Source organism: Aptenodytes patagonicus, chromosome 2 (assembly GCF_965638725.1).
Source record: "Aptenodytes patagonicus chromosome 2, bAptPat1.pri.cur, whole genome shotgun sequence".
Taxonomy (NCBI): domain Eukaryota; kingdom Metazoa; phylum Chordata; class Aves; order Sphenisciformes; family Spheniscidae; genus Aptenodytes; species Aptenodytes patagonicus.
This window is the reverse complement of record NC_134950.1, coordinates 94317409-94344512: the sequence shown is the minus strand read 5'-3', so window position 1 is coordinate 94344512 and position 27104 is coordinate 94317409. Positions and strand designations below refer to the sequence as shown.

General features: G+C 40.8%; 1 protein-coding gene across 5 annotated transcripts in view; it reads right to left on the bottom strand.

Annotated features, from left to right (window-relative positions):
- Positions 1-27104, bottom strand: part of MYLK4 (myosin light chain kinase family member 4) — an 82874-nt gene that overhangs the window by 22804 nt on the left and 32966 nt on the right. Inside the window, exon 1 of one of the 5 annotated variants that reach the window (XM_076330444.1) lies at positions 7795-9153. The exons of 3 other annotated variants lie outside the window; for them this stretch is intronic. In XM_076330444.1, the coding sequence (XP_076186559.1) occupies positions 7795-8454 (660 nt within the window). In that variant the 5' untranslated portion in view covers positions 8455-9153. Of the gene's footprint in view, positions 1-7794; positions 9154-27104 lie in introns of those variants that run through there. One more of the 5 variants, XM_076330448.1, reaches the window with a different exon arrangement.

The window sequence follows — 27104 nt, the reverse complement described above, 5'->3', positions numbered from 1 at the left end:
TGGAATGTTTTCCTAGCTAACTTTCAAATTCTTTTTATTCACCTAATAAAACTCTTTGATTTTTTTTCCCTACTGCAAAAATTTTTGTAATTAATGGCCTCATGAAGCAGCCCCAAACTTTTAGTTAGAGGTCCTTTATCACCCCATCACATTTCATTTGATGTCAAGACATAATTCTCAACTTCAATCAGCCGATACCAAGATACAAAACTTTGCATATGCCTAAACCACATTTCTTACTCAGTGTCTCTTTCTCATGTTCTTAAGATACTTTGCAGAGCTTTATTATGACAAGATATCTTGGTTTTGTGTAAGACCTGATCACCATCCATTTATCAACATAATTAAGTTATTTGAGCTTTGCGATGAATTCATTTCACTAACAGCCAGAAATCAGCCATGGGCTTTGCCACCTGAGCACGGTACTGTGGATGCTCCCAGTACCTCCACATCGGTACGCGGGAGAATGCATCATGCATGACAGAGACCTTGAGGCAACAGCATGCGTGGTGATGCTTCAATACACACCCTTTTATTCCCCCCAGCAATGTAAAATAGTCAGTGAATGTATTTCTGATACAAACTTACAAGTGATAAAAAACATACACATGGGAATTCTGCTTTTACTGGTAGGCAGTACCTCTGCTTCCATGTCATTATTTTTTGCTACACTACACAAACTGCTGGCACCTTCAGGCAAAGATTTTGACTCTTCTATGATCTTTATAGAGCTCCTTGAACTAGATGAAGAAATCATTCTTCTGTATAAACCAAACTCAAGTCACAAGTACCTTTTAATCACACACAAAAATAATCTCTGAGCCATGAGAATCGTGATTCCCCCACCAGGAAATACAAGATAATTTCTATGTGAGCTGCTGCCTTGAAAATACATTGGTAATGAGGTAACAACCTCTGCATGAAGACACATACTAAATACTGAAAAATCGCTTGGAATAATACCATCCTAGGTGAGAAGCTGAAGACCAGTGAAGCCAAAGCCTTGTCCATTCCCCACTTCAGTTTTCCAACTTCCCACCCGCTGCACTGGAGAAGCAGTGGCTGTCCTGTTTCAAATGGATGCTTCCTCCTGCCAGGCAGTTCTTCTCAAAACAGGGAGTCTTACAGTGAAGAGTAGAAGAGGCTTTCATGCAAGCAGGCTCCTAACGGAGCCCATGGCCTCGAGTGTGCCATCTGCTATGGTGAAGACACAGCATATTGCACTAACAGTAACAGGTTGCTTTTAAACATCTTTACTTTTGCCTTGAGGACTAGTCACTGTCATTTAACAGAGTCAGCATCAGGCATAAGAAGAGGTAGATTTTTTAACTCCGATCGATTGGTATAGTTTTAATGTCTCTGGAATACACAGAGGCCTGTAATAATGACCAAGAAATCTGAGTCTACCAATCCACCTCCTAAGACCAGAGCATTCAGCATTACCTGGCTTTGACACATGTCCTTTCACTGCATCTGGGAAATGAAATAAAATCAACCTGTTATTATCACTTCTGGGTTTCTCACCTGAACAAATCAGGGGCACCGTCACACAAACACAACCACTGGAGACTCTGGCTGCTTGTCATACCAACATATTGGACAGCCTCACATCTACCCCTTCTCTGTACTGCTCAATGCCCTCACATGTGTGATGACTGACAGGGTCCCATGTACTTCACAGGTGCGCATGTGCCTCATATGGACCTGTGCCATAACCCCAAAATTTCCTAGGTGCTATTCTCCACGTTTTCCCTATTACCATTAAATGGCTCATCCTCTAAAGTGGGCTCGACTATTGTCACAGTGTGAGAAAGGAGGAAAAAAGTCCAGCTTGAAAGCCAAATCAGTGGCAGATCTTTTTAACAGCAGGCATAAACCACCCATTTGTCAAACTACTCAGGCAATTTTTTGCTATAACATGTTAAGTAGCCTCATTGTTAAGAGAGTATTTCTCAGCTTTACTAACTTACCTGAGCTAAACATGTAATATGAATGGCAAATATCTTCAGACTTCTTGAACCGCCCTTCCTAAGCTGCTTTTGGGAAATCACACTTCTGGGAGATTTCCAAAGGGTTACGAACTTCAGAAATTATCCCCTACAGCTTTGATGACTCACTTTGAATTGGACTCCAGAAATGCAGGTTTCCTAATAATGCACTTCATTTAACAAGAAGGGGGTTTGGGTGGAGGGAAAAGACCTGGGATCTCTTTATTTCCCCTTTATAGACAGACGTTCTCCTGTGGCACCTCACCATGCAGGCAGCACCCAGCGAATGGCATGTGGTGGGACTCCTCCCAGGCTTTGCAGGGGCTGCTGCCCAGCCACCCATCACCGCTCCTCCTCACTGGTGCACATGTGCACAAAACCCAGGGTGCTGCCAGGATGGAACCAAATTAATTGCATTCCAGAGTGGCTACCCTTGTCATCAAAAGCCAGTGTGGTGGAGACCCCACATTCAGTTGCAATGGCACTCTCCTACCAGAGAAGACATTCCAAGCATGGTACCCTTACTACTGGCTGATGTATCTGACTTCTGATAGGGGCTGAGGGGAGTCCTCACCTGAAAACTGAATAAACGGCTAGGATATCCAATGACGAAAGGTGGATTTTAGATGACTGGAGTGGGCGAAGACCTCTTGCCTGAGCAAATCCCTCCTACCACTGTCTCACCTCTTTGAGGAACCTTCTGCTCTTACAGGACTGCCCTCTGATGATCTGCCTTGTCTTGCTCTCCTGCACTTACCAGTTATCTCTTCATCTTCATCATGAGGTCTCTCTAGTTTTGCAAAGGAATTGTAATGGATTCCTAAAATGGTTGCTGTAACACGCAGGCGTTAATGTCATGCCCATAAGCCATCCGAGGTGGTGTGCAGGTATTTAGAAATCAGCTGTGCCTGCTTTGATTCCACATGTTCCTCAGAGTTGTAGAGAGAGCAAAACCACAACAGTGCCCAGGGCAGTATCCTACCCAGGGAACATTGTAGAGCAGACAGCAACTTCAGAGGCTAAATGAAAGCAAAATTAAACAGCATTCTGAATTGGAAGGGCACGAAAAACCTCCTATTGCTGTCAGTAAGGGAGAAAATGGGGCAAAACAAGATGAAAATGTCTTGTCTGGAGAAAACGTACCACTTTTATAGACAAAGTCAGAGAGAGAATTATAACTCTAATGTATTATAGCTCACTCAAAAACTGGAATACCTCTACCAAGAACATATTTAGGTAAAGGCATCAGTCCTGAGGGGAAGAAGAGCATTCCCAAGTATAACAGCAGATGAAGGCGCTGACTGGCTGCATTGCCCAAGCAACGAACAACCCATCTGCTGAGATTCTGCAGAAAGCATCTACCCTCACAACCACCAAGGACGGCAGAAACTGTTGCAGACAGATGAAAAAAAGAAAATGAAACAATTCCTGCCTATTTGGCTGGAATATGAACAAGTCACAGAACACAGCCAATCTGGAGAGAATTTAAATAACGCATAAGGGACCCGTTAGTATTTGTAGGCAAAATGAAGGAATCAGAAGAACGGTTATAGACTGAGGCTGAATGGATCTTAAAACACACGTGGCAAACAGCAGTTTCATTGCAGACTCCTACTAAAGCAGCCAGTGAGTTGCGATTGCAGTGCGATACCTGCACAGGAGGGACAGAGGGTTCAAACAAAAAACACAGCTCCCACTGCTGGGGTGTTTTTACTGTGGGAAACAGCCTCAAACTGCTAATAGTTATTAGTCCTATGGCAAAGCCTGTAGAAATGGCAGGAGACTGAAGTTACAGCAACCTGTAGGCAACTGCAGAAAGTTCAACACCACTTTACGATGGCAACAAAAAGGATTTTCCAACTCTCCAGGTGAGTATTCGCGGGTTAATAGTATAGAATCTCTAAACTGTTTAATTTGGAGGAAATCAGTGAAGTATTATTTTACTCCCTTTCTTTATAAGGGGAAGGAATAGGACTGAAAATGGAGTTACAGAGTCATTTCACAACAGAATTATCACGGACTACTTAAAAAGGTGAATTTGAGGAAAACCTCAAGACTTTTAAAGACCCTTATTGTAGAACTGCTGATTTCCCTGGGTGGTAGTAGTGAGAAAATAACTTAAAATGACAAGTAATACATGCTACTCCTCTCAGCCATGTGGTGATAGGGTCACGCTGCACTCGGTGGAAAATGGCTGGGAGACATTTGGCAGCGCTGACAAAGCATGAAGTGTCTGCAGGCTACACAATATTATAACTCCAACCCAAAGCAGAAACAAACTAACCTCCTGTATGAGGCAGTGGAGGTATTTCAGGATGGCAGTAAAAGGCAGGAAAGCAGAAATTTTGCTTCAGAGGAGAGCGATCCCTGTATTTTGCAGAGCACAGAAAGTCCCTGTGGAGCCTGTGATCTGGAAACTGTTCCAGCTGCTGCTGAAGCCAGAAGAGAGATTACACACCCCAGCTGATTATCACTCCCTCTTTACCTCTCTCCCATTCCCCCTCTTCCCTCCCCACCGTTCTGCCTTTTCCATTGCTCTCTGCTTAATCCAGTTCTGTAAAACGAGCCAGTTAGGGAAAATTAAAAAACAATCCTACCATTAATAAAGCAAAGAGCAGCACCTCTCTAAAGAAGGAAGGATGGGAAGGCAGGTGATTAAGCAGTATGTAAACACAATCCACCGCCTTATCCAATTGTATCCATGGCCACCTATTGCACCACCTACCAGTAACTAAGAATGATTGGATTATTTTGCAGAACGAGGCTGGGGACAGCCAAATATTTGTCAGACAGCTCAGCCATTAGAACTAAGAGGTGGCATTTGCTCGTAGCTGGGACAGGGTGGATGACAAATAGGCACATCATCCAAAATATCTGACCATCACCAGCAGCGCACAAAAGCGGGTACTGTCCTTCCAAATTAGCTGTAGTGAATGGATCACCTTGCTCACAGCCGTAAGGGAACAGAATAGGACTGTGTATGTCTAAAGTGATTGCAGGGTTGCTCAGTGTTGCCATACAGAGTCCACCTAGGATAAAAGAGATGTTGGTCTTACTGCCTGGCATCCAGCACTTCTGCAGGGTCAGCATTGTTCAAAATTGTCGTCAGGTGGGACTAGAGAAAGTGATGAGGACTGTGTTTACAGAAGCAAGGATTGATTTCTGCATAATCAGGTAGGTTTGTTCATTGCTATGCCACCAGGTATCAGTGGTACATTTCAGGAGTAAAACTCTGCAAGGGTGAGATCCCCTATTTCTCTATTCCTTTGCTTTTCTTTTTGCTTTTGTCACAACAATTTAAAACCTCACTTGTAAATCCAGTTTGAATATGTGGCAGGCAGAGGCACATGCAACCAACTTCACAGTGTCTCATGGCCCAGTCTTTTCACTAACTTGCTCAGAGATGCTGTTCCTACCCCCTCAGGCAGAGGAGAGTCTGCCCTGAACGCTGGTAGATACTGGCTCCTACTAAACTGACAGCCAAGCTCAGCAGTCTCTGCTGAAGGATATCATACCATCTATTATTCTTAATGCAGGGCTGAATTCAAGTCTGTTTTTACTTAAACCCAAGATGACTAAGTGTTTACTAAAGCCAGCTGTTGTTCACAGGATAGCTTGATAATTTTATGATGGTTCTTTACTAATAAATCAAACACACAGAGAGGAAGGTAATGACAAGCTAACATATGTATGCTATCTCATAAAACAAACAAAATATTAACAATGTAATAACATAACCAGCGTGATTCCAGACATGCTCGTGCTGCCTTTCCTAAGCCCTCATGCTAGACAAGCTCCTACCAAGTCCACTCAACGTCACCAAGAGTCTGCCTAAACAAAAATGAATCAGTGAGGGGATTACAAATGGAGCTGCTGTTGGAAAAAGACAGAGACTCCGCTCGCCCCTCTCCTCTTTGGGTCTTTGTCAGTAGGCTGCCTCTGTTTCCATCATGTTCAAGCCCCCTACCCTCCACTTCCAGGCCCTTCATTGCTCTGAATTCTCCACTGGGCACCTGCGTCTCTGCCATCCTGGCTCCCCTCTGGCCTGCCGGGAGCACGACCTCCTCCTCTGACCTGCCCTTCCACTACACCCACCGGCTCCCACAAACTCACCAGCAAAGCCTGCACGGTCCTCTCCTTTCTCTTACCCTGCATTGCTAGCACAGAGAGCCTCGCACCTGCTCGGGCCTCCAGGAGCTGCCAGTTCATTAACATCCCAGGCCTGATTCAGTTTATATTTATAAATAGTTTAGATGAATATGTAATTTCACTGAGACAGGTAGAGCTCTACCACAAACTGCAGTGATCGCAGCATTACAGAGATGGCCTGTGGGTCTCACTACGATGGGGCTTTTACAACAGATGTTTTCATTGATGTTTTGAAAAGTAAAAGAAGCCCTAAACTCAGATGCTCAAAATAAGCAACCTTTTCTCATCGAAGTAATGGTACAAAAGAAGAAAACTTCTCTTTTGTTAAAACTCCTTTATTGAAACCAGTCCAACCTGATGTTCAAGAAGGGCCTGTAAATACCACTTTTGTTGTCAGTCTCCTTTGGCAGGGGAGCAACGTTTCCCTTCAGTTAATGATGCTCTGGAAACAGGGCTGCACATTTTATATCCTTACATAGTGGCAGATCAGCCAGTCCAGCTGACAGAGCTTTACAAGATGCTCCTCTGCTGCTACTCAGCACTGACTGCTATTTTTATAGTTTCCTATGATGGCTCAAATGCTTCTTTGTCTACCTGAGAAGAGGGGCTGCCTAAGAGTAACCAAGCTGAAAAGCACCTGGTTTGCTGACCAGACCAGTCTGAGTAATATTGGGTGCTTCTTTTTTCAAGGAGTGCCATTTCCAATAATATCTTCACATGATGTTTTTCCTGCTCAAAAACTTCAGAAAAACAAACTCAAGAGTTACTCTTTAAATGTATCAAAAAGTAAAGCCTGTATGTGACTTTTTTGGGGAAAAAAAAAGCAGAAAAGAATATGAAAGGTAACCTTTTTGGTTCACTGTAGGTTAACTAAATATCAACACACTTTGTCAGAAGAAATTCCTTAATTTTCTAATGCTACTGGGCTTCTTTACCAAACAAAGAATAGTTAAACTACCTTACAAGAGCCTATTATAATCAATCGAGCCTTTCAAGAGATTTTTGTGGTCTTTTAATCTGACCTGTAAAGAACAGGACAAAATTCCTGTTACGGTGATACAGGCGTTTTTTCCCCCGAGGAAGTTTACACAAGCCACAGCTCCAGTTACGGTAACCCTACCTCAGATCCCCGTTTAGAAGTCCCCCCCTCCCCACCAATGTCAGCAGAAATACCAGATCGGAACAGCACACTTAAGTTCTTCTTTGAAATAAAGGACATACGTAGGTACATGCCCTGACCCAAGAAGGATTTTTACCAGTTTCACTAAGCTCTAGACCCCATTGCATACAACATGACTGCTGCAACTTGATTCCCCCAGATAATTATAAATCCAGAGGAGATCATAGTAAAACGTATGGCCAGGACCCAAGCCTCCTGAAGTCTGTGTCAATCTTTGTCACCCATGTCAGTGACCCCTAGTTATGTTTTACAACTGTAAAGAAATCATTAGAAAAAAATGATGGTATTTATCACTCAGTAGATTTTCTATATCCTTTGCACTGAAACTTGCTCAGTTTGTTCTAAAACTTTTCATTTTTAGAGCATATTCGTTGTTCTTTCTTAAATGTTAACGAAATGAAAAAGCTAAGCATATAGCAGAACATACCCGTAGCTTGCAATGATTCCTGACAAGATGAAACACAAACCTGGGCTCACCTTTTCACTTTTCTTCCTGAGCAGGGCATCAGCTGTTGCCTCTGAGAAAATGTGCATCCTAAAAAGATGTCCAGCTTCTTTTGTATAATCACCTGCCTTGCAAAGTTTACGTTTTTGAACATGGTGTTTTACACTTGAATTATGAATTACTAATGTTTTAACCATCTCAACCAGAGGCCCTACAAACTTCTGTAGTCCAGAAACACTTTGTTCCAGTCCATCCAGTCTTTTAACCTGCCGCTCTGCATTCCTGTTTATATCAGAAAGAGATTTTTCCATTCTAAGGCAAAGCCTCTTCATTTCATTACTTCTCAGACTTTTGTTTCTTTCCATCCTTGATCCAGGTTCAGATGTTTCCGCCTTTACAATCTCAATGTCTTTTTCAATGCAACAGATTTCTTGGAAAACACTGTTAAGCTTCTTAAGGACATTGTCTTGCAGAGTCAACAGCTTGTCTATTTTCTGTTCAAGGGAGGCAAACTTCATATCCATGATGTTAAAACTTTCAGATGTGCTGACATCACTGCTTGCAACATGAAGAATTTGGGGGGGGTCCATTCCGTTATCAGGCCTTTGGTTTTGCAAAGCATTTGGATCGAATATTTTGGCCAAGTTGTTGACCATAGATGTAGAAGAGCTCTGCCTGCTGGATGTGGTCATTTTGCTGGCTTGGGTAGGGGAAGGAAATGCTCTGATGATCAGCTGCTCGAGGACAATATCAGTTGCAAAGGCTTCCCATCCAGACTGCTCAGATATACAGCCAAGTTTGGCAACTCCAGCTCAACTAATTTATGAACTACTCTTATATATTTGACTAGAACAGAGGAAAGAGACACCCAAATTACTTAGGAAGAAAAATGCCTTTGATCCATTCTTTTTTTTTAATATATATATATGTATCTGTTTCCAAACGAAGTGAATCTAGAGATGCGCATCCTAAATGCACTCGGTTCAGTGACATCAGCCCTAGCAGGGACTGAACTATTTGCACTCCAATGGAATTTGACAGCAAAAAGGCTATGCGATACGTGAGACGTCTCTAAGGGTAGAGACACTTTGGCAGTGGTGTTGTTGCTTTTCAAAAGCCTAGTATGTAATGTGATCGCTGCTCTGAAGAGAATAAGGGTCCTTACAGGGACCTTAAATGTGGCTGCTTGAAATTACTATGTCTTAAGGAGAGCTTTTCAGATTAAAACCTCTATTGCTTGAAAAGCCTGTTATGCTAGGCAGGAAGTCAATAGAGTTATTAAAAAACAATACATTAAAGAAAGTAAAAGAAGGAGGAGACACTGGAATGCAGATACTTGAAAAAATCAGAGCTCCTTTCTCTACCCTATATTTCAGCTACCACATAGCCAGCTCTTTACACACAAGCAATTTTCTTTATAGCTGATATCTTAATTTACTTCTGTATTTATCGAGACTGTACTGATTTGCCACAAATTAAGAGGCTCTTATGTTTTACTACGATCTGGTCATACAAATTCCAAAATACAAAGTTTGATAGAGAGACTCAGTTCTTTGCTTTATTTGTCTGCCAGTAAAAGTCTCAAAACCAGTGACTAATATTCATAACTCAAACAGTTTGTTTAAGTTTTGCTTTTGCAAAAGGCCTTCATTTCTTTCAGAAAGACAACATTGGACAAAGAGGAAACGTCATGACTGGGAACAGGATTCCCCTAGGTGTAGGTCTGATTTATTGAACATTTTTCATGTTGGTTAGAAAAATAAAAACAGAATCAAAAAGAAAGAATAAAACCAGAACTTCTCATCTCAAGCCAACTATATTCCACATGAGCAAGACGCAAATCAGTATGGATCACCTTGATGGAAAAAGGCTGCCTCTGAAATACAAAGAAAAGGATACCTTGGACAAATGACTGTCATAGATTGACCACACATAGGTCAGTCTGCACTTGTGCTGTACCTCTTACAGAAATCAACAGATAAAGTCAGCCAGCTGGTTGTAAAACAGCCAGACTGCTGCTCTACTCAAAGGATCAAGAGCTTCTTTTGTGATCCCAGTGAATTATTTCTTTTGCCAACCTCAGTTTCTCCATCCTTTAAATGGGGAGTGTGAGGGATAATTAGGTAAAGCACGTAGTGATTTCTGCATATCTAACACACTAAATAGCCTTTCAAAATTGCATCTGTTCACTAAATGAAGAATATGAAAGGTCTTCTCTTTATTTTTAGGTGCCAAAGATGTTTTTTAGAGTCAATCACAGCTGAAGTTTTCAAAAGTTTCCAAAGGCATTCTCCCACAGTCATTTATGAATCAACACATAGTTGGTGTTGATAAGCTAATTCAGGAGCTTGTTCTCCAGTTACCACAGGTTAATAATGGAAAAAAGTTCCTAGGTACATTTGTCACCTTCTGAGAGCAGCGTGTTACTGTGAGTGAAAGGTGAACTGTGTCCATGCATGACCGTAAAACATGGACTGAAATCTCTTCTTTACATAACAGACAGTACCAAGAGGTGACCACCATGTGTTATTGTGCATAGCATATTCACTGAGCAGATTGAGAAGGTTAAATGATTTTAAAATAGGAAACAGGATAGGAAAAAAAAAAAAGACAAGGAGTTTAGGGATCCCTATTTCATGGAAAGAATAATATACAGGACAGCAGTTAAAAAAAAGAAAAGAATACCGAAGCAAAGAACATCACATCACATCAGTTCCAGCAGAGAGCAGTTATATTTGAACCCCTTTGCCTTCTTCCGTTCATCTCTGTTAGAAACATAAACTAAACCCTCCTGACAGTTTCACATCTGCAGAAGCCCCTGTTAGGCACAAACTTCCAGGAGAGGTGTTTGCATGTCTGTAAAATGGCCAGGTTTGAAGAGCCATTTATCTTGGATGAAAGATCCCTGCAGGAGTTCACGGTGAGCTTCCCCCCTGTCCCCCCACCCACTGCACAAAAAAAAAGGTTAAAGGTTTATTAGACCTTGCCACCCATCCAGCTAGGACTCCTGCTCTGGGGGATTTCATAGGCAAAGCCTGTCAGCCACCAGGATCCTCTCCAAAAGGAACATTATTTTGTAAAAGCAAGGAAATGATAAAAAAAAAAAAAGGACATACAGATAGTAATGGTAAAATCATGTGTTATATTAGCGCGCACAGCCACATATGTTAAACATTTAAATCTCTCCTAACAGTTGCCCAGGGAAACGTTATGTGAAATACCTCAAACCAATACTATAAACACTAATAAAAATTTTAAGCTCTGTGAGGTAAGATCCTATTATCAAGTATCATCTGTGAAGTCCTATTGATTTAATATTATGCCATGACATACAAAAATGCCACACACTTTCAAAATGTAGAAAGCAAACTATAAAAAAATTTCATTAAAACCTCTTCAGTATGTGTTAGTAGTTCTGTCTGAAGCTGAAGTGAACTGGAAGAGAGAACTGCTGTGTAGTGGCTAGAAAAGAGGAATAAATGAAAGAAAGCTAACATCGGCTTGCTTTCCGGGCTCAGAAAGCTCTTGCCAGTAACTTCTTCGCAGCTGGGAATCTGTGATCCCTGCCTCTTGCTCTGTAAACTGGAAATAATCTTACATATTCAGATACCTTTCAAGAGTTCAGTGAGAATGAATTACTTAAGGGAAAGACTTCTGTGAAAAATAGTATTTTTTAAAGTATTTGAACATTGCTTTCTTTGTGGGGTGGATTATTACCACAGCTACTTTATGAAATTCAGTAATATTCTATGTAAATAATTTGAGATATTTTTAATAGCCAAATACCTGAATGCACTTTTCCTAGTCACTCTTAGCAACTGTACCTATCAATCATTAACACACAAAATAAGCCCATATAACAGCTTTCTTATTTTCATCTCACAAACTTTAGTGATGAATGGTCATTGGATTTGCCCAGCACCAAAACTGCTAAAAAGTCTGTTGGAGATTAAGGGTATGAGCTACAGCAGTGGTTACCCTTCATGAATTGAAAATAAAGAAACGCAAATGACCAAAATACTGTAGAAAGAAAACAATTCCACTAGTTTTGAAGATGACACAATTCCCCATATGCCTAACTTTGCCTAATACTGCATTTCAGAATATTACACTAGGTCACTGCACCATGGCGATGACAGTATCAGCCCAAAGGCTGATACTGAACCCTGGGAATTTTTGCACACAGGTGTAACAAACACCTGCACTATATAATATAGTGCTAATCAACTGTGAAAATGGATGGTATTTAATAATCTGCCAAGAGTTTTATTTCTTCCATACAATTGCTGCCCCATTGATGTTGAATCCTTTTAAGTGGCTTTTATATAAAAAATTAACCCGTATTTCTTTTTGATTTCAAGTTCAGTTGAAAAAGGCCCTAAAAGAGCATTGTGTACTTTTCAAAGTATAGAGGCATCTAAAATTTGGAAGAAATAGCAACAAAGTAGCAATGGATAAGTTGCTGCTACTGTGACTTCCACATTTTAACATGTCTGCATGATACATGATACAATGAGCCTGGAAGAGATGTGATAAAACTCTGTACTTTGTATAGACATAGATAAAGGGGCTAAAGGTGAAGATTGGACAGACTACAGAAGTAAAGTCTTCCTTTTGATTTCTCTCTTGAACTCAAACTGCGGTCAGTGTTATTTTCTCTGCACACACAAATATGGAAAGCTGGCTAGCATTAGGAAATTATCACAGACAAGTCTGTTTGCTACCCCAGCTCTGTTAGCTGTCTGCTTCTGAACAGTGAGCCTCCGGTTCAGAGACACCTGGACCAAGCTTTTAGCATGTTCCGACCCAAAGCCTGTGAAGGACAGGAGGACCTCAAGTTCCACAGCATTTGGATGTCAGTCTCATAGGTATTAGAGAAAAACATCTTTAAAAAAAATTATCATAGCCCAAAACATCCAAACAGTCTCTAATCAGTAAAAAGAAGTAATACTTGCTGGTTTTAATTTCACATGACAACTTATCAGTGCAAAGAAAGCCTGCTTTCTGTTTAAAAAAGTTGTTCACATAGTTTTCAGCAACTCTTGGTCCTCTGATTGTACTGCTGAGTTGTTAATTAACTACCCTGCCTTACCTTATCTTCTTCTACTGGACCCACATTAAAAGGAGGTTTCCTCCCCCTCCCCGCTTTTTTAGCCTGAGTCTTTTCTATTTAGTTCAGTTCAGTTCTTCATATTTCCTAACCATTAAAGGCCCAGACAGAGCACCTCATACATTTATTGCTGCTGGCATCAAACATTATAACCAAGAGCACAAGTGGAAATGTTTGAGTCGTAGAGTCTTCTTCCAGCTTTCTTGAGCTGTAAGCTGTGTACTGCGATATGCTGCATTTCGTGGAAGACTGCTATCGCTGAACCTTTTCTGGAGAACACGGTGCCATGTTCATCAATCTCGAGCTGTTCTAGACAAGGTATCTCCAAAACTCCCAAATCCGGTTTGATATGTTACTGCTGTGCAGGCTTGGGGTGCTTTACCCCCAGAAATAACACGGGGCCGCCTGCCATGCATGAGTTTGCAGCACGTGTATGACGCACACTCCACATTCCAGCCATTGCTCACTCATAAGTGTAAGCAGCATATGTTCTCCTGACATTTCTGTACCTACTTCCTGGCAAGGATCAGGTTTGCATAGGCTATATATTAAGGGCAGGGGAGGAAGTGTGCAATTAGCTCTGACTTACAAGCAGTAATTTAGACCAGGCCACTGTGACCTCCACCGCTGGAAAAAAAGACGTTATAAAACAACCTCCCTCGATCACTCAGAGATGCATTATATGAAATTTTATGCAATCTAGGTAAGAGTGGATAGGACATGATGTACTTCAAGTTATATCCATACTGAGTCTTCCTGCAATTTATTACTAAAATAGTGGGAAGATCTGGAGGAAAGTCAGCTGTCTTTATGCAGCTAAAAGACAACGTGGAGCAAATACAGTTCTTGAACTTGTATGAAAGTTTGTCTCATACGTAGAGCTTATTCTTAAAAACTCCCAGTGCTGGAGCTTCCATAACTTCTCTAAGCAAACTGGTGCAGTGCTGACAATTTTCTCTGTTAGAGGGTTTTCCTAAAGCATGATCTAAATTTCCCTTGGTGCAATTGAAGTTGATTTCTTCTTGTTCTATCCATGGATGACAATAACAGTTTATTCCCTTCTCCTTTGCAGATACCTTTTATGTATTTGAAGTTTATTATTGCATCTCCCTCTCAGTATTCTCTCAACTATATAGTCATATTGCACACAAAAATATATTTCAATTTTCTAGAAGTGATCAGTATTGAGAAAAAAGGGGAAAATTTTTCTTGAATATTTTTCTGAAGAAGTTGCCTTCCTATATGAAAAGAAATTGAAGATACTCTGTCTGTGTCCATATAATAAATTCCTTTGTGAAAATGGTACAAGTCAACATGTTATGCTGTATCTCCCAGAAAACAATGTAAGATTTGGCTTTCCTCTGAACATACTGGTTTCCTCTTCTATTAAAAAAATTGCTCAAATCCCTAAAATAAAATCTCAGGACAGATAAAAGAAAACATTGATTCATAAACATACAGCAGGAGTCAACTTTTCGGAAGCTCGGATAATAAAATTATTATCTACTGTTTTATATTTTAATTCCTTAAATTAAGACCTTTTTAAGATTATCCTTATCTACCACTCTCCTACTTTTCTACTGACTTTTCATTTATTTTTATTCCTTTCAGTGTCCTTTTCGTGCCTTATATATCCCTGCCCTATATATCTGGAACTTCCGTGTTCCTCTTCCTTCCTTAAAAATTAATTCACTCCAGCAACCTTGACCACCTTCTTGTCTTCAGCTTTTATCCTACGGTTGATCTGTATTCATCCACTTAACGAAAACTCAGTCATAAACTAAGAAAGGGCAGGGAATATATGTTAGCCTACTTTTATGAAGTTCTAGTTCAAATTCTTCATTCTAATGCTGTATCTTTTACAAATAAGGAAAAAAAAAATCTTTTTCTGAAACTCTGATCAAGAGAGATGCAGATTTTGTTCTCTGATTGGCCATAGAGATGCACATTTTGTGGCTGGACTGGCCATAGGACGTAGCAGAGAAGTTCCAATAATATCTTTCATATCTGAATCATCAATTGTGTTTTACAGATAAATCATGTCTTCGTATTTTTCCTCACTGTGATAGTGGTCATAAACTGTAGACATGCCTAGAAAGAAGTCTGCCTCCTTTAATCATTTGCAAATAAGGTGTTTTGAAGAAGACCTTTATATCATTTACAGAATATTTCTGTAGAAATCTCAGTAAGATTCAAATCGCAATAAGCCTCAAAGAAGAAACAACTTTAGACTTCGGGGAACAGGAGAGCCACTATCTAAAATATTAAAGGATTGCTATATGCTAGTCATGAAGCAGAAAAAGTACTGTACACAGTAGTGCACAAGTGAGAGCTAAAGCACGTCTGCTCTTTCTCTAGTACGCAACAACAGGTCCCTGGGAAACAATATAAGCTTACAGCTGCTCAGCTCTGAAACAGATTAGAAAGCAAGCATGAAAGCTATGAACCAGATTCAGAAAGTCATGCTGTTTACTGAAAGTTCACAGACATCCGTGATGATAGAACAGAAAAACCATTCTCTTCCCCCTCCCCTCCTCCCTCTCACCCTTCCCAACCAAACATGGATTGGGGAATTTATCCAAAACGATACATTTCTACAATCAGCGGTCATGTTGGACTCTTTCACCGTGGGGGCTGAAATAACTGTATGCCTAAGATTAAGTGACATACTGCGTCATAAGTGATATACCTTTATGACTCCCCTGGGATCTGCCCAAAACACTAGTCTGGAACTCTGCTTAAGGTCAGAAAAGGAAACAGCTTTATACAGGGCAGCAGCATACAGCAAGAAAAGTCTGGCACTGAACTCATGAGGTAGGACTAGGGAATTTACTGCTCCACAGGGCTCTCTGCGTGCAACTACTCTACAACCTGTTAATTAATTATGAATTCTGACTTCCTTTACTATAATGACCCTGGCAACTAAGTATCCTGGAGATACCCTAGTGATAAATGATGAGAGCATGTCCCTGAAACAAACTACGGAGAGATCCCGGTTACAGTTCAGTGATCAATCCGCAGCTGCCATGTACTGGCCTTTTAGATATACTATCACCTTCAAATTTTTAGCCTCTCTGTAAGCGTTCATATGACCACTTTTTGCAGAAAAAAAATGTTAATTGAGATGTATATCTCTCTGTAGAAAATATCTAGATCTTTGAAGATGAAAATGATAATGGAAGACACTATCCATGTTCCGGGGGTGATACTCCTCGTACTCTGGAGCTCTGCAGAGCTCTTTCAAGTGGAAAAGCATTTGCACAGGAGAGGTAATCCACTGCAAGTTGCACGGTGCGGCATTTATCCAGGTCAAGCACAACTCACTCACACATGGTGTCCCATGGTTAATGGGTTTCTTTGGGTGAATAAGAACTGCACAGCACATAAAAAAGCCACCATAATCAGCATCTGTCTGCTTAACAGCTGAAGCTGAAGTTCAAAGCACTTCACCATCAAAGTGCACGATGTTCTTTCACTGAGGGTTGGTCTCCACTATCATCATCTCCTCCTGTCAAGATATCACATCAAGAGTCTCACCTCTGCTTAGCTGTCCCAAATTTACTATACTAAAAACAAACCAAACCTCAAAACCCAGAGTTTCTTAAGGCTGAAAAATACTGTGTGATAAATTATCCATTAATAGCCTTAAAACTCTATTTCCAGGAAGCCTGTTTAAAGGAAAATTCCTGACTTTCTGAGGCTAAAGCAGAGGTGTCATAACTCTGAAACAGAGCAATGAAAGAAGTACTGTCTCCAGGTGCAGCAGGAGCTGTACCTCATTTCATCTGCTGGGTAGACTGGTTAAAATCTTTGGTTGCAATCCAAAACTTTCTGGCAGCTAGCATCCTGTATTAAAATTTATAAACCACGAAAGGGCTTTTCTTACAAAAAAGTTAATTCAGGATGGATAGGCTGAAAAGACTTGAAAGGGACAGTCATCAGAAGTGGTTATATGGAAAATTGGATGTAAGTAACACCTTTTGCTCCATCAGAACATACTAAAAATACAGTATATGTAATTTCAGTGAGAAAGGGAAACTGTATTGATTAAAAGATCTTTAAAAGAGCTATGGAGAAGAGCCCCAAAGCTGCCTGGCCTGTTGGGAGGTAGAAGTTTTACAAAGGATGTATTATCTTCTCCAGAAAAAACATGCTGATAGCTCAGCTTCCTTCAAGCTGCAAAACTTAACTACTGTCCAGCCCATGATGTCAGAGCCCTGGTCAGAAACAGTGGACATCCTCTGTGGTGGCTGCCCACTCAACAGGCAGTATCAATAGAAAGAGCAGTCGAGATCCATGTGTGTCTCGGCCTGTCACTCTGTGATCAGCTAGCTTTATGAAACTAAACTTTAAAAAGCAAAGGCAATTACCTTTGGATTCATTACGATTCAACCTACTTTCTCTGCTGTAAGAACACTGCAAAGATAACAACAGCCAGGGTAGTGAAGGTCCCAGCGTGGCAACGAGGGAAATGGAGTGCTCTTCTGCTGAATTACTACTGATTCATTTTCACTTGCGGTGGTTTGTTCCCTGCTGCCTTCTACTGTGAGACAGGCTATGGGAGTGCAGAAGTGGGAAGGAAGGTTTGGGGATTTTTGTTTGTTTGTTTGTTTTAAATACCAGTAAACACTCTCCACAGCTACTATTAGCCTGTTTCTGCATCATATACCCACTAAGAAATTATTTTATCCTGCCCCACTGCTAAGGCACTGCACCAAAACCAGGAATCCACTCATTCTGTAGGTGAGCCAGGGCATTGGTTATTTATCCAGGCAGGCTTTACTGAAGCAAACATTTTTTTTACCAGTATGACTGCAACCAGAGTTGGAATTAAACAGACTTTAATTAAGTAAATCAGCACAAAAAGCTGTGTGCAGAAAATACCTTGACTCATCTCTTCTTCTTCTTGAAAGTCTAGTGTCAAAAAAAGTGAAATAAATGGCACATTCATATTCAGCATGAATGTCAGAATCCAGGACTGTGTAAAAGAAGAAGGGAAAGCACCATGAGATGCATATACTGGAGACCAGTGTTTTTAGGGAAGGGGTCATTTGAGCTGATTTTATTTGTAGGGTTGGCTAATTCTGGTGAATATTTGTTGATATTTTAATAGATTGTAACTTGTGGCTGGCAAGTTTCCATAGCATACCTTTATGCTTTAGGGATGAAGAATTCAAAGGGAGTATGTTACATAAAATTTAACTTCTGAGCTATATTAAAAAGCCCTAAAATCCAGGAAGTTAACTATTACAGTTTTTTTCCTCTTTGATCTGTTTGTTTTATACCAATACAAATAGCCCATTCATATGACAGAATGAACGGACATGAGGTAAATAAAGGTCACAGAAATCTTCCTCCCTGTCTTCCTGTCCTGCCCAGGGTGTGCGTGCTAATACCATTTTGCGCTGGTGGATATTCTCAGTGACAGAAATGCCTTTTAGCTACATGTCTTCTTTTGTAGCTATCTTCTTCCCCCTAGAGAGTTCATTCCAAAATGAAACATGGCAAGTTCTCAGCCTGAGAACTTATTGAGTTCATGGCTGAACTTTGAAAGCCATCACAATCACCACCTATTTTTGTCTCCTTTAACCCCTACATATTTCAACTGAATGATCATTCCAGATGCCTGGCCACTTGGCTGTAAAGATTAGCCACATTCAGTGCCCAACCAAAGACATTCAGGAAATGAACAATATCAACAGCCATTACAAAGATCCTGTGTGGCACTTCTTCAATTTTCAATTACCTGATGAGATCTAAAAGGTGCTATGGTAGCTGGCAGGACACTAATATATAAAACAAGCTGAGATTCACCAAATATCTTGTATAATAAAGCCTTTTTGTTTTAATTTGTCAAGCTTTAATAGTTGAACTTGAAACTTCCAAAAATAAAAAATGAACATCAGTCTTGGCCTTAATATTGTGAGAAATTTCAATTTTCCAGGAAAAAAAGAAACTTGAAAAGACTTTTTTTGTATGCTAAACATAGTTATCAACACTCACACAAAAGCTGGGGAGAGGACTCTTGCTGACAATTACCTCCCTTTGCTAACTGAATAAAAAAAAATGTTCAGACCTCACCAACTTCTAAGTCTCTTACAGCAGAGATTTCATAGAGTCTTTTTGTAGCTACATGCAAGCTGCATGGAGCTTGCTTTCCTGGAGGCCATTGAGTCAAGGGAGGACTTTCCTTGCAGATGCAGGGAGTCTGGGCAGGATTTACCTTGCAGATGCTTCTCTCGCCTTCAAGAGCCTGCAGTGGCACTGCCAGATGCACCCCTGCACAATGGCATCTTTTCTCCCGTGCTTTCACTTCTTTCTATGACACCCTTCAGGCAGTCTGGAATCATTTAGATTAGAAAAAGAACCTGTTTAAATGGAGCGGAGTGAGTAACGCAAGGAAGGATGCACTCAATGGGAAGAAACAAAAGTCCTGAGAATCGAGTTGTGAACAGGCTCCTGTTTACCATCCAAGAGGGTCCCAAAAAAAGTGGTATGTGACCAGATGTTAGGACAGTCCATAAGAACTGCGGGAGAAACTCTGAGGCTGCCCATTTGCCATTTTTCAACTTCTCAGTGCTTTTCTTGGGAAGCAGTGTTCCTTAAGGCAGGCCAGGAGTAAAATAACAGCTGCATCGTTCAGTAAAGAAGATGAGCTAAGTTTTTATTTCATAGAAATGCTGCAGCAAAACTGCTTTCAGAGGTCGATGTGGGCATCTGATGAGCACAATGACCCAAAAGACACACAGCTGGATTACAGCGCCTATAACTGAAACACTATTTCCCTACCTTAACGTGCAGGCTAAGTAAAATCATGTAAGATTTAAAGTGCTTGGCCTTTGGGCCAACTGGCTAAGCAAAAAGAGCACTTCCTTTGGCCAGCTGTAGCTTTTCCCAGACAGAAGTTTCTTTTCATAGAAATTTTATCAACATGTAACGCTGGGTAAGTCTGCAGTTTGAATAAACAATAAAGTACACCAGTGTTACAGAAGTTGGCTAAATAAAACAGACTCTGGCTTTACAGATTCATTAATATTCCACTGCTGAAACAGTGTGTTTCAGCCTGTAAATGCTGAGGAATTACTTTTTTTTTTTCTTCTTAGGAAAAAATATTTTATTAGTGCTACGCTGCCTGCCGAGAAGCCTCACCTCCCTACCACATTGTATCACTTACACAATTGCAGTCCTACCTCTTAAACCCCTGATTTAATGCAACTACCAGATTTTTCTCTTTTTTTTTTCTTCCAGAAAGTGTGAGGCAGTCTGTCATTAGACTTTGGAGAACTCCAGTAGTCAGCATTATTAAACTAGAGTCCAGAATGAAAGCCTTGTGTTAACAGAATGACTTAAGAATAGCTTAAACTAGCTCACAAGTTTCTAGAGCCAGATATTTTTTCCCAGCAAGTACAGAAGACCCAAACAATGTACTCGATCTGCCTACTCGAGCTCAGCAGTTGTTTCACTTCCTTGCCAAAATGCACGCATTGTGCTTTCCTGTTGTCACCTGCTCCAAATTAAAATTCAGTTACAGTGCACACCTGCAGGCTACTGAAGTGGAGGCTGTAAGCCTTCACTAAGTCCATGCTGTGGGATTCAACGTCAGTTTTATGAGGAGGATTTTAAGCTAAAGACACCAGAACTGAAGTACGATCCATTTAGGAAGGAACTTCCACACAGGTGGCCAGAACAGGTGCAAGGCAACCTTTGCTGAGAGTAATCATGTTTCAGTGTGCTTCACCACCTGATATCATTGTGCATCCAGAAGCATTTCTGACTGCTCTTTGAAAAGTCTTTGGGGAAAAGTTTTGCCTGCTGTTCGTACTTACTTGTGAACTTCTGAAGTGCCCGCTTGAATGTTCAGGTGAAAACAACTGTGCTGCTATGTTATAGGAGTGGGAACCCTTCAGAAGCTGAAGAGAAGAGCGGTCATCCTCTGAACAACTCATGCAGGACACCAGCTGCATGCACTGGTAAACAGGCTTAGTTTCTTAGTGAAGCAGCTGGTCAGAGCAAGCAGTGTCCTCAGGAGAGCCTCAGTGCTCTCCTAGAAACTTGTCCAGCAAAAAGGAAGACAGGTGAAGAGTTTGTACCCTTACCTTTCCCACTTGCCCCATGTAGTTGGCCCAGTCGCTAACTGGATTTCTTATCCTATCTGAGAACAGAAAAGGGGGTGACGATGTTTAGCCAGCATGGTCTGCTTGCACCTGTAACTTCCCTGTGCTTCTGCATAAGGGGGACTACAGGCTCTCTCTAACTGTGCATTGTTAAAATGCAAAGAAACGGAACAGAAATGTTAGGACTCTTGCTGCCTTGTACAGCTGACCACAGTGAACATCCTGTGTTAGGCAGTAGTATAACATTTAACAAAACCTCATAAATAGGAAACTCTGACTTGAAAAAACAGCAGGATTAAGAAACATTATAGCTATGCAATGTAAGAAGACTAACATTCCCCAGGAGCCAGATCTTTTGCATGTCTTGATGTGTTTTCAGGCTAAATTGTTACCTGTATTTTGTATTTTAAAAAAGTAAACATAACATTGCTTAGAAAAAGTTTGTTGTATTTATGTTAATGAAAGATCAGATCTGGATTCCTGCGTGTCTAGTGACTGCTTCTGGGACAGGGAAACACGAGAAGAACAGTCTTGTTATGGAACAAACTCTCCTCTTACCTCAAAGGCCCTCTCCTCTCTTCCCCTGACCTATCCTCATCTGCTCAGTTCTTCTATTTACAGAACTCCATTAACGTTACTCGCTCTAACTTGATCACAAGTTTTTGGGCTCCATACAGAAACCGCCTGGCTGATTTCCATGGCCTCTGCCCTGTGGAAGGGCAGAATGGAGTATCAAAATGGTCCCTTCTCACTTCACGCAGCTGATGGAAGCTTATGTTATAGGTCTTTTTTTCTTTTAAACTCTGTAATATCTTTGGGATCACAGACACAAGTCACACCCTTTTTCCCTTTCCTATTTGAAAGGAAAGCATAGGTAGATAAAGCATTACCGATACTCCTGTCTGGCTTTCCTCTCTTCCTCAGCAAGATAGACAACAATTAGTACTATTACACTGGTTAAAACTCGACATAAATGCAAGGAAAATGAAGTTACAGAACCTCTAAAACCCATAAATCTAACTCTACTCATCTAAAAGATGTTTAGCCTAAGATAGGTATCCTCTGTAGTCAAGGGAGAGAAAAAGCGAGCGATGTCTACAGGACAGTTCAACCCCATGTTACAATGGAGGACAAATGGGAAAAAGTGTCCCGGGTGGTACTGCTCTCCTTCATGACTAAAAGAGGAGACCAGCTTCAATTAGACACCTAACTTTTCAAGGGCTATGGGCAGAGAAGACTAATCTCACCTTTTGCCCCCACTTCGAAAATGGTTACACCTATGCTTGGAAAACAGTAGGTCATCATCACAGAAACTTGAATTACAGCTTTCAGCATCGTTTAAATTATGTCTGCCCTTGTCCCGGGCAAGAGCCAGTCCTGTAACCCCGCTCCTTCTGCACCATCAGAGTAGGCTCTAACAAGAGAGAACAATAAAACAGCCTATTCTCATCTCAAAACATTAAGTAGTGGCCTTTGATTTTGTGAGAAGACGTGGCTGATGGTATTTTCATCATGACTCCTATTAATGTATCTCTCATGAATGTCGCTTGGAGAAATGCCATCAGCAGGAATCATGGATTAGACCTTGTCCTAAGGGTATGAAATATATAAGGACTGATCAGAAATCACAAATTTCCTCACTCTGCCTATACAACACAGATGAGCATTGCAAAAGGGATTATTCCTCTCAAAATATCTGATTTTCACTCTTTGGAAAGGCAATTTTCAGGAGCTGGAAAAAATCCACGCTCTTTGGAAAGGTAGGGCAATTTCACACAGCAATCTCACTTTGCAACTAGGCCATGCTGTTCGGTTTTTTGTTAGTCTGCTCAGCTGGTTTTATGGTCTCATAAAACAGTTCATTCGTCTCTCTCTCACTTGCTCTCTTTTTTCTTTTTGTTTTTTTTAAAGAAATATGCTGTTTCTAACTAATACTTTTGCCTTAATCTCAGTATTCACTGAAAAGTCATGCATACGCCTCTTAAGTAGTATCATGGCGCTAGAAAATCATGATTGCCGTGACAAGATGAATGGGGAATGACTGACTGCCATTTTTCGCAGTGCCAGAGGATGGAGACACTCAACACAAGTATTGCACATCAGTTTCAAATGAGAAACAACAGATTCTCACACTAATTACTTGTTGTGGGACTTACCGCCACAGGATAGAAAGGCACTGGACAAAATTACAAAGGATAGCTTCATTAGCAGCAATAGTGAAGATGTAACTTCTGGCCATGGACTGCTGTCTGTCTGTCGGAAGCTAAGAGGGTCTCACCAGGAAAGAATCTCACCTCATGTTCCCCTATTTTAGATACTGCTACTAGCCACCTGCAGCTGGGATGCTGGCCAACCTCTAAATCCAGAATATTCATATGAAAACCCCTGCTTAATCACTTGTAATCCTTTCTTTCTGCCACTAGAACATAGTGGTGATATTAATTACTTCTAGGTCTGTCCTACCCTAACAGCATGGAAGATTTCAGGCTCTTCAGCTTCTCTCCCATCCTGCTTGCACCTGCAAATATTTGTAAGCCTTGCCATGACCTTACTCACCCTTCTGCCTGTGGGATTCAATTTCATGACTGCTGCATTTTTTTTTAATCTAGATTTTTCATCTGACACTATGGAAAATGAATTGTGATTACCAGGAGCGCAAGTCTCTATTCCCTGACCGATTCATATGATCCAGCGCGAGAATTGAAAACAGTTGTCACTGGAGCTAACCAAAGAGTTTTGAAACAAAACACTGCAATGTGTTGGAAAATGATGGCTTATGAAAACAGAAGACTTTGATGGACACATGAGGATGTGTTACTTCCAAATAAAATTAACTGGGGAAGAAGGCAACGCAATGTTTGCAACCCTACTGGAAAGAAGCATGTCTATTTTTCATTTCAGTGCAGTTGTGCTTATTGCAGTCCTCTCTTCAGGGGCACAAAATGATTACAATGAAACTGAAAACCTTATGAAATGAGCCAGATTATAAATTTCTTTGCAAACTAATTTCAACCAGCTTGCTTAGTCAAAGGCTTTGTTAGCTTCTGGAAACCTACTGACCAAACCGAAGTATACTTATTGTGAAACAGAATCAAGTAAATTTGACATAAAAAGACGATTTTACATGAAGCTGGGGGTAGCTATTTTTGGTTTTGTTTTAAATGCTAGCCTGTGCTGAAAACAGCATAGAGAGTTAAGGCAGAACATGCAGCTCTGACAACAGATATAACTGTTGGGATCTGCACAGATTTTTCTTTAATATTTCTTCTTTCTTTTCTCCTTTTACCCCTGCACTACTACTTCTTGCCATTTTCCTTAAAAGATATGGTTTCTTAACGTCACGTTTCGGCCACAGTATCCGCAGAGTACAGCCAAATCCTTCAATTCTTCGGTTTTGCTGTACTAGCTGTTTCAAATTTACTTTCAGTGGTAAACATGCCACAATGGGGAACATCACCATATATCAAGTAGCTGTGATCAGGCAGATCAGGTACCCGTAATTTTCCTAATGGAGATCCAGTGTCAGAGATCAAGCACAGAAGATCAGATGTCTGCATTGCCACCGTCCAGAATCAAGTGTCATGGATCAGGACTGTAACTGCAAGGAATGAAGTGTCACGTGTGGCAGATCGGGAAGCAGATACCGCCCTGGACCTCAGTGGGGGGACTGTGTCTCCGTAGCCTCACCACTGGGTGTCAAGGCTTAACGCAGCAAAGGCAAAGGTGGTTAAATGATTGTTCTCTTAGGTAAGCCCAATGCCTCTTTGCCAAACATTGATTTGGTCGTATAAGCGTGTCTCTGGGCAAGCAGTACCTGCAATGTTCTGTGTACGGTTAATCTTTTCAGACACTGCTAGTCATGCCTTTGACTTGCTGCTCAACATATATAAATAATTACATGTTTTTTAAGGAACACGTTCTGAATGCATGTAGTGACAAGGGAACATCCCAAACTTGCATAGCAGTGCTTCTGAAGGGAGCTGAAGGGGCATGATTTCTTGAAATGGTCCAATTTGAATCCCAAGGACCTGTCAGTGCCCTCTACTTCTCTTGAACACACTATCGCTATGCCCAGTGCTTTCAGACTTAGCTGAAACTGGGAACTGTAGTGGAACATGAAAGAAAGGAAAGAATTGGAAGAAAAAATCTAGGATTTTTTTTTTAATACTAAAAAAAATTTTAAAAGATTTCTTCTCATTTGGTTCATATTTCAGGTTTTTGACATCAAGCGAAAATATCAGGGAACTAAGGTCAAGTCTCTCCTCAGTACCTATTTGCTGTGCATCCCCTTAAGCAAGTTGCGTAGTACTTTTCTGATGCAGTTTCTCCATTTTTCAAATGGGGATAATAATATAGCAGTATCATTCAGAGGAGTCATAAGATGTTTTGAGAGCTTTGATATTGGAAGGAGGCATCAGACCATGAAAATGCAAAGAACTGTTATGTTGAAAGCTATCCACAGGAGCATCTGTAACTGTCACGGACGTAATCAGAGCTGGAGTGGAGTGGATATGCGTCACACTAACAGAAAGAACAATTATGCCTCTTTTGAGTAATGATAGTTAAAGTAAGCAATCTATTTTAACCTTTCCACTTTCTGAAGGAGTGCTCACGTGATTGCTTACTGCTATAGGAAAAATAACCCATAGACACAAAGCCATGAGTAACAGCAGAAGGGACATGATTTCTCGAAACGGTCCAACTTGAATATCAAGTACCTGTTAGCCGTCTGCTCCTCTTGAACACATTATGATGGTGCTCAGGTCACTGTTTGGAAGCATTTTGTGCAAAGCTGCTGATTCTTGTAACCTGGGTGTTTAGATGTGATAGAACGCCCATCGGCAGCATGCTCCCTGCCTCTACGCTAACTCCACGCACAGCATCTCTTAGGCCCTTGAAGTATGAAGAAACTTTCAGAGAAGAATCATTGACTTAATCCATGTGCTAATACTGTGTATGTGAAGATTAAGTAGGGAGCTGCTGATAGGCTCTAAATTCACACCATTTCAGTGCACTAACATGGATTCACCTGCTTGAACAGACTAATCCCGATCAACGAAAAATTTCACTGGACAGAGGACAGTGAGGGAGCATTACACACAACAAACAATTTACATGAACCTTGAATGCATTATAAATTGCAGAGACAGAGTTAAACCTGATTACAAGGTAAAAGGTTTCAGTCTGCTTCATTAGTGTTGCAGTCCTCCTCACAGTACTACAAGTTAGTCTGCTCAAGCTCAGGACAGACTATTTGAGTACAATTGTTTTAAAACTTAGTGTGTTTTTTAAGTACTCAACAGAAGAATCTGAGCCAACAAAATACAAAGGAGAAAGAGACAGGTAGATTGAAAGAAAAATAAATAATAAAAAAAAAATTCAGCTCTTCCATCTTCCTCTCTCTTCCCACCTTACCTCCCCATCTATAGGTAGATATAATAATCATTCAAAACAGGAAACCCTGCAAATGTCTTTAAACTGGAAAGTGTTTCAGTGGCTTGCATCCCGGCTTTCCTTCACCCAAGGTGGGATAGATGAAAGTCTTTAAGGCAGGCATCAGAAGTGCCTTGTACAGTGACATTGTTCACTCCTTATCTAGACACTGACCATCTGGAGACACAAAGCTTGTTTCTGCCCTGCTTCATCTTGAGCTGGGAAATAAGGTTGGTGGATGCAAGCAGCTTTAATTTTTTTTACGTTAATACAGAGAGTCACAAATCTGCAGATTTTAGGATAGGATGAGAAGTTTATAATCATGTATTCTAATTATCTTGCATTAGTTCCTAAAGATTATCTTGTGATTCTCAAGAATCCCTCAGAAAACAGCTAGCTGTCAAGATGCCTATCACTGCTGAACCAAAAAAGGAAACACTATTGTCCTCAGGAAGCACTCCTGGAAAGCACTGACACAAGTAGGTTCACATAGAACATCCAAAACTATGGTTTGAAGCTATGACACATTTTGATAGTGCTTGGTATTAAGTCCTTGGTATATGAGCCATCTGTAAATCCTGTCTATTATTAGCAGGGATAAAGGAATATGCCTGGAGCCATTTAAAGAGCAGAAACAATTGGAGAGAAGTGGACTTGTTATAGTTAACATTCATATCACTGAACA